This window comes from Coptis chinensis, chromosome 8 (assembly GCF_015680905.1).
Source record: "Coptis chinensis isolate HL-2020 chromosome 8, ASM1568090v1, whole genome shotgun sequence".
Classification (NCBI taxonomy): domain Eukaryota; kingdom Viridiplantae; phylum Streptophyta; class Magnoliopsida; order Ranunculales; family Ranunculaceae; genus Coptis; species Coptis chinensis.
In genome coordinates this window covers 24886465-24899507 of record NC_141463.1, presented here as the reverse complement: position 1 = coordinate 24899507, position 13043 = coordinate 24886465, and the positions used below count along the sequence as shown (strand labels likewise).

At 36.4% G+C, this 13043-nt stretch overlaps 2 protein-coding genes across 2 annotated transcripts; both read right to left on the bottom strand.

Moving 5' to 3' along the window:
• Positions 1-1229: 1229 nt before the first annotated feature.
• On the bottom strand, positions 1230-5510 carry EMB2786 (COMPLEX 1 LYR-like protein). Its single transcript, XM_086581175.1, has 4 exons — positions 5295-5510; positions 5183-5227; positions 1770-1867; positions 1230-1620 (listed from the first exon to the last, which is right to left on the bottom strand). Exons 1-4 carry the CDS (start codon positions 5346-5348, stop codon positions 1542-1544), a joined length of 276 nt encoding a protein of 91 aa, XP_086437301.1. The 5' UTR covers positions 5349-5510; the 3' UTR covers positions 1230-1541.
• Positions 5511-11828: 6318 nt separating this feature from the next.
• Positions 11829-12767, bottom strand: LOC147480726 (protein FAR1-RELATED SEQUENCE 11-like). Its single transcript, XM_086578735.1, has one exon. It carries the CDS (start codon positions 12765-12767, stop codon positions 11829-11831), a length of 939 nt encoding a protein of 312 aa, XP_086434861.1.
• Between the last annotated feature and the right edge of the window lie 276 nt (positions 12768-13043).

Here is a 13043-nt window from a genome sequence, read left to right as displayed (position 1 = left end):
GTACGTGTTTGCAATATGTAGTTTTCATGCCATTGACTTGCCCCGTTGCCCGTGGCTTTTTTCAGTCTTTGTGTAATAATTTCAAGGATCCTGGTTCTTACTTTTGGAAGTACTCTGTTTGCAGTGGAAGCTTTTTTAAAAGTACGCCTATCATTCTATGTGAAAGACACTAATCAGCTGATCCATTAGTGGTCCATGAATACCATGACCATTCTTTTCCCTTCACGTTCCTGTGGAAGTGGTGAAGTACTGAAATAAATGTTGGCTTTGAACATATTGTACTATTGTTAAATCCTCGAGGACAATAATCCATATAGAAGGTCTTCATGCCTTAACCAAGTGGCCTTGGCAATCAAAGATAGAAAAATGAAGATTTCAGACTCCACACAAATGAAGAAAATCTATAAAAGTTTCTAAGTTTTCTCAAAGGTCCATCCTAAATATCATAATTGACATCATTTGTGTTGTATCCCAACTACCGGACTTCCCAGTGGATCATATGCGCCCATTCAACTCATAGAGACAAATCAGATCAGATAGTTGGGGAGTTATTCCTTCAACCAAGAACTTAGGAAGTACAGATCATTTCAATGCTATCCCAAGCCTGCTGCAAACACCAAAAGGATTGTCGGATCTTTACCCTGTTGCCAAATAGTAAATACCTACAAGTCCGCCACAAAAAATTTGTCGAATAACTTTCTCTAAGATGAGTAAACCCTTCCTTCAATTCTCCACAATGTGTGTATAATGTATATTAACCAGGCAGTTTTTTTTCCTTTGACTGCAGACTTAAAAGGGATTATCCCCTATATATTGCGACTAATGGCTTATGATTTACGAATTCTCTCCACCCAAGTTAGCATACTGACATCTATCAAAGCGAATTTTTCCTACAAAGTGAACCAGTAAGAAGGCAGTCCTTTAAAATGGTAACTCTTTCGGGTAGTTGGAAATGAAGTTCTGCGCACATATTGCACAGAAAGACACCCAGGGACACAAAAACAGAGACAAGTCAACAATATTAATCAAATAAGATAAGCTTGTGCTTGGTTCAGGTAAGTAATAGTCATATAAAGCAAAGACTGCCCGATATAAGCATATAACATACGCTCATCATCGAACATAAACTCACATCTAACAATAACGGACTAATAATCAATGAATGCTCACTAATCCTCTCGAAACTGAACCCTCTGAAACAACGAACCTCTATGCCCAGAGAGTACATGTAGATATATAAAGCACCTTGTTGATTAAGTTCACTGCTAGTCGAATCTTACAAGAATTCATTAAAGGAAAAGATGCAAGTCCTTCAACCCTAGTGTTCATTGTCAAGTTCAGACTTTTCGATCCATGTAAAACAAGTCTGTCCATTGCCAGTGCCACAAGGTGGAATTACAATTAAATAACGGAATTTAAAATCTCCATGTAAGCGACTCATGACAGTCATTATTAGTTTAATACATGGAGAAAAAAGTAACAAAAAATCACCAAATGCTCCAGAAGGGAAGTGCACTATAATCAGTAGTCTAAAACAGGTATTAAGAATTATTGCTGAATTTGCGACCAGACATCTTCTCAGATTCATGTAGTATGTGATTTATAAGTCCTCTTGCAGCACTGCAAGGAAAGAAACAAACATTCAGAAAAAGTACCACAATTAATTTCTGCGTTAATCATTAAAAGCTGCACGTCGGGCGCAGGTATCAGGAACCAGTATAGATGCAAAATAAAACAATGTGACTCATAACAAAGTAACTGGGACTTACTCATCCTTCAATTTCTGGATCTTCTCTGGATCTGTCTCGTGCATGTGTTTCTTAAATTGCTGCCTCACCATATCCACTACAAGCTCCGTATTGTGTTGCTACATATTTTGAAAACAACGTCATCACTCAATTTGCTGAATAGTTTACATAAGTTAATAGAAAATTGAATGAGTAACTGATAATATTTGTGACTACGTACATAAAAATGGAAAGCTAGATGATAGTTTGATGCTGATCAAAACATATCAACTCAAGGAATTTATGAGTCCATGCAAGCCAAGGAACTCCAACTTTGTATAAAGCCAACTAATATGGAAAGTAAGAAAATGAAACCACAAAATTGTTGGAATAGAAAGATGAGAATGGAGAACAACACAATACATTTATTAATCAAAGATCTTCAAAATGCATGCACAGTCTGACATAACAGAGAAACTTAGTTCTCTACAACCAAAATGAACTTCTATTAACTGAACAAGCATAGTGGGCACTCCCGTTATCTTAGTACCTGAACCCATACACCGAGACACACTAACTACTCTAACCACGCAGCAATAGGCCTTTTCACAATGAGATCTACAACTGAGTCAACACATTAAACTAAAGAGGGACACATGGCTGTACGACCCAGCCTAAACACTAGACAATAACATAGCGTATGTATTTGTATCATATCTCATCCCTCCCCCATGATGCAAAATTGCAAATATAAGAAACACCAAGACAGGATCTGAACTTCACAAACTTGCGAAATTAAAGAACCTTAGTAAACCCATCTGCAACTTGGTCATTGAAATCGCTGACTTGCTGTCACAGTAGATTACGGTAGCATCTCTGAGTCTGGTGCACATTTTCTAAAAACCTTCGCATCCTAGTAGCCTGACAGCTTCTGATAAAGCTGTAACATATTGAGCATCAGATGACGACATTTCAACAGTGTCTTGGTTCTTTGAACACCATGAGATTGGTCCCGAACCAAGGCTAAAAACAAATCCATACTCTTCCTGTCGTCTACAAAACCAGCCCAATCGCTATCAGTATAACCAAGCAGACTAAAATCAGAAACTGGTTTATACCAAATTTCACAATGACCAGTCCCTTGGATGTGGCGCAAAATTCGCTTTGCAGCTCCAAGATGATGAATAGAAGAACTGTGCATGAACCTTCAAACTAAGCTGACAGGAGACATGATATCCGGACGGGAATTTGTCAAATACATCAAACCACCAACAATACATCTAAATAACCTTTCATTAGCCTTCACAGTTCCATCATTCATCGATAGCTTCTCACTAGCATTCATGGGTGTAGAAGAGGTCTTACAATTCAGCATATTAAACTTCTTAAGTAAATCATAAATATACTATCATCAGTTTGCCAAACTTGCAGACCAAGAAAATAATGCGATAAGCCCAAATCTGACACATCAAACTCTCGCATCATATTCTCCTTAAATTCTTTGATGAGAGTACTAGAAGATCCAGTGTAAATGATATCATCCATATAAACACAAATAATGAAAAGGTCAGTACCTATTACCTTCACATATAATGTTGGTTCGTTATCACTTCGGTGAAAACCAAGTACTTCCAAGTACAAATGGAATAACACTAAGGATTTTCCCTTTGATTTGTATGATCCGGTTCAATTAGCTTTCGCGAAAGCACTTGATTGCATGTAATTTCTGTTCTTCCTAATGAATTGCTTCGGCCCCATTGCAGGACTGCGACTCTTTGGTACTTTCAGAGCACTAAAATCTCATCATCCTCAAAGTCATTCCATAGCCAACGCTTTCCTACAAGTAATATTGGAAACAATACCCCTCAAGATCCTATTTCCACATATAGATATATGAATATGAGTATTAAACTAACAAGCGTTGGAATTAATGCTTCATTTTCCACAATAGCTATGCAAAGTCTTGTAACGTAATTAGTCCTGTAATGAATTTCCTTTCTTCCACCTTCTTCTAAAAAAACGTCAACCTTTCCAACTGATACAGCAGCAACTTGAGTAGCTTCTCAACCTCAAAAATTTCCGGTCCCTTAATATCCTCAACTTTCAGCGATCAACAAGTAAACATGGTCCAACAAGATTACATCTTTTTATATTTCAATTTTTGAAAACACGTTGATGCTCCCAGGCTTTTAGTGTTTTACCCTCTTAGTTTCTCAAATTTAGTGATAATGGAACAAACTCCAACAATCATTCTAAAGTGAAAATTCACCACATTCCTCGATTCATTCCTCAAATTCAGGACCTATGCCATGAACACAACATTACATGTAGGCAAACTCTAATGTTTCTACCAATTTAACTAATAAGAGAAAAGGATTAAACCCAGCACAAGAAAATTTTCTTAAGAAAACTATGCAATTAAGCTATCAATTGACCTCAAATTCAGAACCTATGCAACCTGCACGAGTAGATTATCTTGGCAATTGGCCCAACAAAAAAATTCATGCCATTAACAGTTTGTGCAAGTTATGGGCACATTGTTTGCAAAGCCCAGAATACTTCTAGTCGCTCGAGCACACTCACTCCCATTCATGAGAAAATTTGATTGTGTTATGATTCTCACCAGATGCAGCACAGAAGTCCCAAAGGAGATCAGGTCATTTGTATCTCCTAACCTTCCAAAGATTGCAAAATATATCTAATGCTAGGATCATAGATTCCGATCAGAACCAGTCCAAAAGCATTCCAATATAGGAGGAAATAAGTAAAAAATTCTATACATAAATTAAGGATTCCACAACCATTTTACAGGCGGACTTGAAGAGCATCAGCAAACTTGAAAAAGTAAACGGCTAGACCACCCCTATCTCTTTCGTATTTCTGTCATCACTGGTACTGTGTTATTTATATGTAGCTCTCGACTATTTGGTTCTTACTAGGGACGTTAGATTCAACGGATATACTAGCCAAGAAACATGACATATACTGTCATATTACAAACCGCAAATATATCATGTGAACCAAGTCAAAACTATGTTTTTCCATCCAAAGAATATATGAGTATGTCATAACAACGGTTTCAAAATTCCCCAAAAGGCTAATGCCTCGAAGTGTGCCTCAATCATCATAGACGAAAAAAATGCACTGAGGCTCTAGCCAATTTGTTTGTTGAAAAGGCTCATGACATACCTATGCCTCAAGGCTCTTCTCCAACTCATTCAAAACTAGAAAAAAACAAACCTGCGCTATAAAGTTTGATAAGTGAAACTGAAGGCCCCAATAACTTTTATTCATATTTCTATTTTTCTTTAAAAAGAGGTGAGGGCTATTGGCTATTGGCTATTGAAGGGCTTCCGCTACCTTGGCGATGTTATATAATATAATAAAGTTGATCTTACACATGAATTCTACTATTAATAATAATACACTAGAGATTTTGGTTTAACAAATATTACCTGATGACCAACAAACCGAGCCCTTCTGAGACATTCACGATATAGCTACAATAAAAATAAAACATTATGTCAAAATTAATTTTATTAATAAAAAAAAAATATTATGACTTACTCTGATAGCATTATTTGCAAGTTCCGGTGGCAAAGCGGTTTGAAGCGAAGGCATCTTTTCTTTTTTTTTTTTCTTACTAGTCACTCACTTGGGCGGCTCCAACAATCTCAAATGGGCTCGGGCTTTGCTAAATAGGATCAAAACACTTGTTCGATCCAAGGCCCAGTAGGTGTGAACCCAAAAAGAGTTAGTATCACTTCCAAATTTGTTTCCAAAACTCAAATCCAATTCTAAGTGGAAGCAAATCCAGTAATATCACCTGTCTAACTGCATCTGTAGATGCAAATTTGAAATTTCGGATACGGATGCGGTGCAACAATGGTAATATCGCACGCCATTGCAAATGTCACGTGGGTTTTTTCGTTTACTTTTTCAATTTAGCGCGACATTTTGGGTTTTTTTTTTTTTTACTCTTTTCAACTTGGGCCAACATTGGGAATGGTCACGTAATAATACCAATGGGGTGTGACAATACCAATAGCGTGCGGGGTGAAATTTGCGGCCACCTAGAGTTGGTTAGATTTTGAGGAAAGTTTTCTCAAAATTTTGGAGGCAAATCTGCCGGTGATACTACCACCACCTAGAGATGCTCTATAACTCAAACTCATGTGCCAACCAATCCCAACAAACAGCCCAAAATTCAGCTTGTTCTACACTAGTTGCATCAAATCTGGAATCTGGAATATAAACAAGCAGCCCAAAATTCAGCTTGTTCTACACTAGTTGCATCAAATCTGGAATCTGGAATATAACTCCTTCAGTTTAGCAAAGGAGGCATCAAAGAATAATTTTGCCCACAAATCTATATTAGTAACCATAGATTCTGTAAGAGCTTCTCTGTTGTCCTAGACATCAAGCTCTTCATAGACTTTAAGGCATATTTCCCATCCTCTATCTGTGTCATAGGCCTTAAACATTGCTTTCTCTTCATAAAAATATTAGAATATATTACGCTCACGCCCATCTTTTTCCCAACCCACAACCCTACAAAATCAATTCCACAAAACAATGTGTCAGATTGCCCCATGTCACAGTAAGAAAAGGCAAGAAAAAAAGGCAAGAAGGCACTTTAGCTTATAAACAGTGAAGTTTCCTAATAGGCTTAAAAAAATATGCATCAAAATAATTGGAATAAAATGATGCTGATATTAACAAACCACTATAGTACAAACTAATGCTAGTGGTAGTCAACCTCAAAAACAGGAAGATGGAAGCATTCTGGAAGAAAATGAGTTCGATCAACGAGAAGAATAAACAGAAACAAGCCATGATTCATGCATGTCACCAGTAATTAGTTACTTACTATCGAAGTGCTGCATAAGAGCACTTTTAAACGGACAACATTTAATACGTCGATAATCACTTACAGACTTAGCACTGAATTAGCTGCATAAGTTTTCAGTATATCTAGCATTTTAAACCATCCTCACCTATATCTTCATTAACTGAATTCCTCAGCTCGGTTCGGTTCAGGTACTCCCTTACTGGGTCTGACGATTCTAAATTCAACATATCTTGATCTTTAAATTTTTTCCAGACAGTCTACCGAACAAACTATCACTTATAGACATCAAATTAGTTTAGCTTCTTAGTTCTTACCAGTTATACAATGATGGAGAAAAAAAACAACTTACGGAACTACACCATACACCAATAGTTGGGGATTTTTTTTTTTTCAGCTTTATAACTTTTATTCAATGAGCCTAAACGATGGACGCCATTGTATGTTTTGGCCGATTCAGAGTTGGTTCCAGCTACATGAAATTGGACTAGAAACCCCCATTTTCACTATTTTCTATGGGTTATAACTTAATACAGTCCTCCAACAGTCATTAGTGACTCTTTACAATACCAGACCTACCCTTTTAACCTTCTTTCTTTCTTTCAACAGTTGAATTTAATTCTCGGGGCTTTTGCTGATCGAGTTGGAGAAGATGAGTTTGAGATAAGTTGAATTTTTTTTTTTTTGTCAAGCAAGTGGTGCTGGGGTAATGTCAACAAGGCAACAATAAAAGATACCATGATTCATGAACCCTGTTATGGGAAACATACCAACTAGTAATTTAAAAGACAGTCTAGAAGTTCATGACCGAAAAAAAATAATCCGGGTATCCACTTGCACCAATACGCAAAAGGTTGATTTGAGGGACAAATCCCCTTGTGAAAATACAAAAGAAGGAAGGCCCAAGGCCACCTTTACATGTAGGCATACAGACTATAACTAACAGCAATGGTTTGACATTCCCAATCGTTCTTCCTGGAATCACAGGTTTCTATTAATAGTAGAGTAACTACATTTTGAAACAATTCCTAGAGTAATGCATTTAAACAGAAAACGACAAAACGTTGCAAAATGACGTTTTTTCGAGCTTGAAGCACACAGATTCACTCAACTCTTAAAATCTAACCAGAGTTGCAATTTAAAAGGGTTCACAGTACAGGAGATCCTAAGTTGGAGACACCCACTTTGTGCTCCAAAAGACAATTCTGACACTAAAGTTGAGATAATCCCACCTTAAGGAAATTCACACCCAAGGGATCGATCATAGAGATTTATGAACCCCACTTATGCGACTCAAAACCAATGTAATATTGTGGGTGACATCCAAGTATCCAACAAAGAACTCTTTAAGATGTATTAACTTTAACACTGTTCACACTCTTTGCACGAATGGAAAATAGATATTATCGTGAATTCCAACAACATATGTATATACTTGTAAGAGTAATTTGTATGCGCAAGTCTGTAGTCAAAATTTTGACCGTACAGATAAGAAAATAAATGACAACCATAAATTTAATTGTCTAAAACAGCGAAATAATACGTCTAGATATCCTCAAAAAATTATAAGGCCAAAAATAAGGCATAAAAGGAGTTGTTCTTCAAAGTGGTGCATGGTCTTCATGAAGGTAGGTATACTACCAACACTTCAATTATCGAAAAAAAAACAAACAAACTTTTATAAGAGAAATGAAAAAGACAAAAATTACAAAGAGACACGAACACCACATCATCGGCTAAAATGCCCATCTCCCGTAAGCCTCTCCATATATATAAACAAGAAATTGGGCTAGAGAGTCTCATTTAAAAAAAAAACAACTCAAAAGCCCTATCCATAGTTTTTTTGGGTTTTAATACCCCTATATTGTTTTTATCCGCCATAAGTGTTTTTTTATAGAAAATCTTTAGAATATAAGCTTTTGACTCGAGACCAGGTGCCACCTATTATTTTTTAATATAAATTATTCTCTTTTTCACCCTTCCAAGATAACTACTTGTTGATAAGATAACTACCAGAATAAAATTGAATAAGATAACTACTTTTAGATAAAATAACTACTAGAACAAAAATAGTAGATTTTGGGTTTGAATAGAATTTAGCAAAAAGTACCGTGTATTGCTCCAAAAGTTAAATTTGACACTACCTGTTTTCATCCGAATATGGACGTTATAAACTTATACATTTTAAAATGCAGATGCATCATGTTATAAACTTATATATTTTAAAATGCAGATGCACTACGTTATAAACTTATATATTTTAAAATGCAAATGCACTACGTTATAAACTTATATATTTTAAAATGCATACACACTACGCATTTTAAAATGCAGATACAAAATGTATTTAATTGTTTATTTTGTGGGTTTGATTAACTACTATTAAATGAAACGGGTTGGTTTAGGGTTTAATGTTTATAAATTTAGGATATAGGAATTATGGTTTAGTGTCTTAAGGTTTAGGCTTTAGGCTTAGGGTCTAGTTTATAGGGGTTATGGTTTAGTGTCTTAAGATTTAGGGTTTAGGCTTAGAGTCTAGTTTATAATGATTTTGGGTTTAGTGTCTAGTGGTTTGGAGTTTAGACTTAACGACTAGTGTCAAATGCCTCCACAAAATATTGGAGGCATAATATTTTTAGTTTTTTCATTACCGAAAAGCTAGTGTGCGTAGGGTGTACTTTCGTTATAACATCCGGGCCACTCATATAGGCACAAGATTAGTGTAAAGGGCTCTCATTCTTGCGCACTCATACACTCTGATGCACCCTAGATGTCCTCTTTTCATTATATGCATTTTTAAATGTGAAGGCAGGTAGTTATAAGTGAATTTTTTGTTTTGTATCTCACTATATTACTGGGTAGATAGTCGGTTATGTTTGTTTCCAAATGAAGATATTTTCGTCTATTCCTGATAAAGTTGGATAACAGGTGGTTAGTTTCATATTCTGGTCAAAATTGGGGTATTAAATTCTAAACAAATTTAAAAGGAGTCTTAGGACTACTAAATATTTATAACTAACTCCTCTAGACTAATTTTCTATATATATAAACTAGTGTCATGCACGTGCGAAGCACGTTTGGAATAACACCATATTAGTAATAACCCAGTTGGTGATGATTTATATTTTTTTTAGTTCCATATTTATCTTTCTATTTCAACTATTATTATTATATATTATAGAAACTATTATTGGTATTTAAAAAATACATAGGGGCAAAATAGTAAAGTTGAAGAGATTTAGAATTACATAAAAAAATATTTTTTTAACTAGATAAGAGTCGTGATTTTTATAATAGTTTAGATTTCTAATACTCTCCACTCTCAAAGAGTTGCAACAACTCAAGATTGGAAAGAACCCCAGTTCAATAAGGACCTAGGTACTCTAGGTTGGGAAGTCGTGTACCACACCAACACACATACATGATGTTAGCCTCAAAAATCTCAGTTAGCAGTAATGTTGGAAAACTAAACCACATTTGGAGAAGTCAAAGAGTTGAGTTGGGAAGAGATGAAAAAATAATAATATGTAGAAGAATGAGAAGTCTTTAATTAAGGGATTGAAATTTTCCACGCTCATTTTTCACACTTCCCCGGATTGTGAACTGACTTGACCAAAATGCCCTCACCTTTTTGCAAACCGTCAGACACCAAAAAGCCAGCTGTTTCTCTGCCCACCTTCTTACTTAACACCCCAAAATGCCATTTTAGCTTACAGGATGGTTTTTTTGTATGCTGTGTACGTGCCCAAAAGACCTTGCTTTTTGCTGTACCTGGTGAAAGGTGAAAGCGCTGTAGTACGTGGTTCACTTCCAGAAAACTCATATAAGAGTTTGTCCTAAACACACCTGTATACAGCTCGAATATTGCGAGAGTTTTTGCAAATGGTACAATTTAGCAACAACATTTGCTCTAACTTGTAAATAATACACTAGTCGAAGCAATTGAAAATAACTGAGTCGATTCAAATGGAACATTCAATTTAGATTCGATTTAATTATATATCTTGTTCTTCATAAAATCAAGTAGCAACTGAATTTTTACCCAAAAAACATAGCAACAGTCATGGAGCAACCGATATGCTAAGGGATCCCTATGCCAATATGCAGGTTTACCCAAAAAAAAAATGCACCATGCAGGACACAGATGAAAACATCCTGTAAGTGCCCAGTCCATACACATTCATCCCCTTCTCAAAACTTATATATCAAACCATGATCAAGCACCTAAAACCCATCCAGAGACCCCACACCTTTATGTTGCAAGTTCCTCCATGTTCAACAATTCGGCACGCAAAAAAATCAATGTAATAACCAAACTTTAGTTGCAGGCCATAATCCCAAATGCACCCTGCTTAGAAACACACACGAACAACAAGAAAACGTAGTTAAGTTTAGCGACAATCAGACAATATTACCAAGTCAAGAGCGACATATAATCGCAAGTCTAACTTGATGTGATGTAAATTTTTGAAGAGATGATATATACATAATCTTACCAGCTTCTTCAGTCATATAAAGCAACCAATGTCGCCAGGTAATGAGTTCAAGTCTACACCATGTGAGGAGCTTTCGCTTTCAGCAAGGTTGAGCATAACAACATTAGAATTTGAATTTGCTTGTGGACATGTTCGGCTGTTGTGACCAACTACTTTGCAAATGCTACACTTTCGCGATCTTTCCACAAATTCAAATGCTGAAGGGTCTCTAATGGTGTTCATTGCTTTGCTTTCTTTCTCTTGGCTCCCAATGGTCGTCCTTTATGAGGTGAACAATTGGGTCAAATACTATAGGAGTAGGATTTTTATAATTTGAAACAATTGTTTCTCTGCAGCTTCCCTTTGGCTTATAGGCCTTCGCTCATATTTACTTTCTAAATCCTGAAATAGTGCTTTGAGTTGGTTCTCTTGATTGTGCGGCATGAGTTCAAACGACCGCCATCGATTCTCCATTTTGGTGTATGTAAGTAAAAGGCAACTCATTGTTCATACTTCTCATCATGTGTGCACAAGGAAGACCCATAGAGGCGAAAAAATGACACGTACATGGAGGTAATGTAAGCCCCACTTGAAACTGATTTGTCTTTGCTTCAAAAGCTTGTCCAATGCAAATACCGACATAAACGAAATAGTTCTTTAAAAAAGGGACAAAAATAAAATGAGGGATTCGGATCTTTTCACTTGCAAGCCGAGTCTTGATTTCTCTAAAATTATTCTCAATGGCAAGACTAATTTTACGCGGTCGCCACACGAAGATCACCGAGAAACTTGCAAATATTTCTTTAACGTTATATACGCTCTAGAAGTAACGTGATTGCCAAAGTGTAAATGCTTGTCGGTCCATGCCTTCACAAACCGCTTTCTTAAAGGAAGCCATGTACTTCTGATGTAGTTGATAGCGACAACTTGATGGGCGTAGACATCCTCAAATTCTTTCCAAGCATCAAGGTACAACGATTCTGTAGGAGATTGTATCACTTTAGTCCATAAAGATAAAAAATCAGCCCAATCTTGGTCTTCTCCAAAGAGTGGCCTACAGTTGGCCAATATATTTTTTTCAATGTGCCAAACACATAGAAGGTGTGTACTCGTCGGGAAAACAACTTGAATAGCGTTCATCAATGCCAATTCCCTATCTGTTACAATTACAAGAGACTGACAAGTATCACCTAGCATTTCCTTGAACATATTTAAAGCCCAAATGTAATCTCTTTCTTCCTCTTTCCGCAAGAAAACACAACTTGAATAGAAAGAAGTGTTAAAACTTGTCACTCCAATAATGTTAAGCAGCGGCATCTTGAATTTGTTAGACTTATAAGTGCAATCCATCACAAAGATATTCGAGTAGCTCTTACTTAATGTAACTGAGAAAGGATGCGAAAAAAATAGATGAGTTAAACGATCTTCTGCATCACATTTAATGTTATGCATAAACCCTTTTTCCGAAAGGTCTTCTAACAAAGCTTGAATCGGCGTGCGACCTCCTAACTCATCTTTTCGAATCTTTGCTTTTGCAGTGTAAATGGTTCTAGATACTGCTAGAATATCTGGATTAGCATTGCGCAGCGAAGTAATCATTTGCCGAGGTGGTATACCCGGATTTGTCATTTCTTTAACTCTCAAGAACTCATCATGTGACATTAAACGAAGGATGCCCGGACATATCCTTTGATGGTTCATGATTATGGGATCCATCTTTAACTTTCGAAGTTCCACATTCCATCATCTTGTTTGTTACCCCTTATTTGAAGGGGCAATTGATAAGACGAGAGCTTGTTCTCATTTCTTCGTTTGCGGTAGACCTATGTCGATAAGCCTCCTCCTCCGACCAATTCGACATATTTATCTTTCTTAGAATCTCTAATGCTTGTTGCATATCCTTGGGAAAAAGAATACTTATGCACATACTGAAGTAGGTCCTCTCGACTAATAAACGTTTTTGGTGGTGGCGGAAGCATCTCCCGATGTACA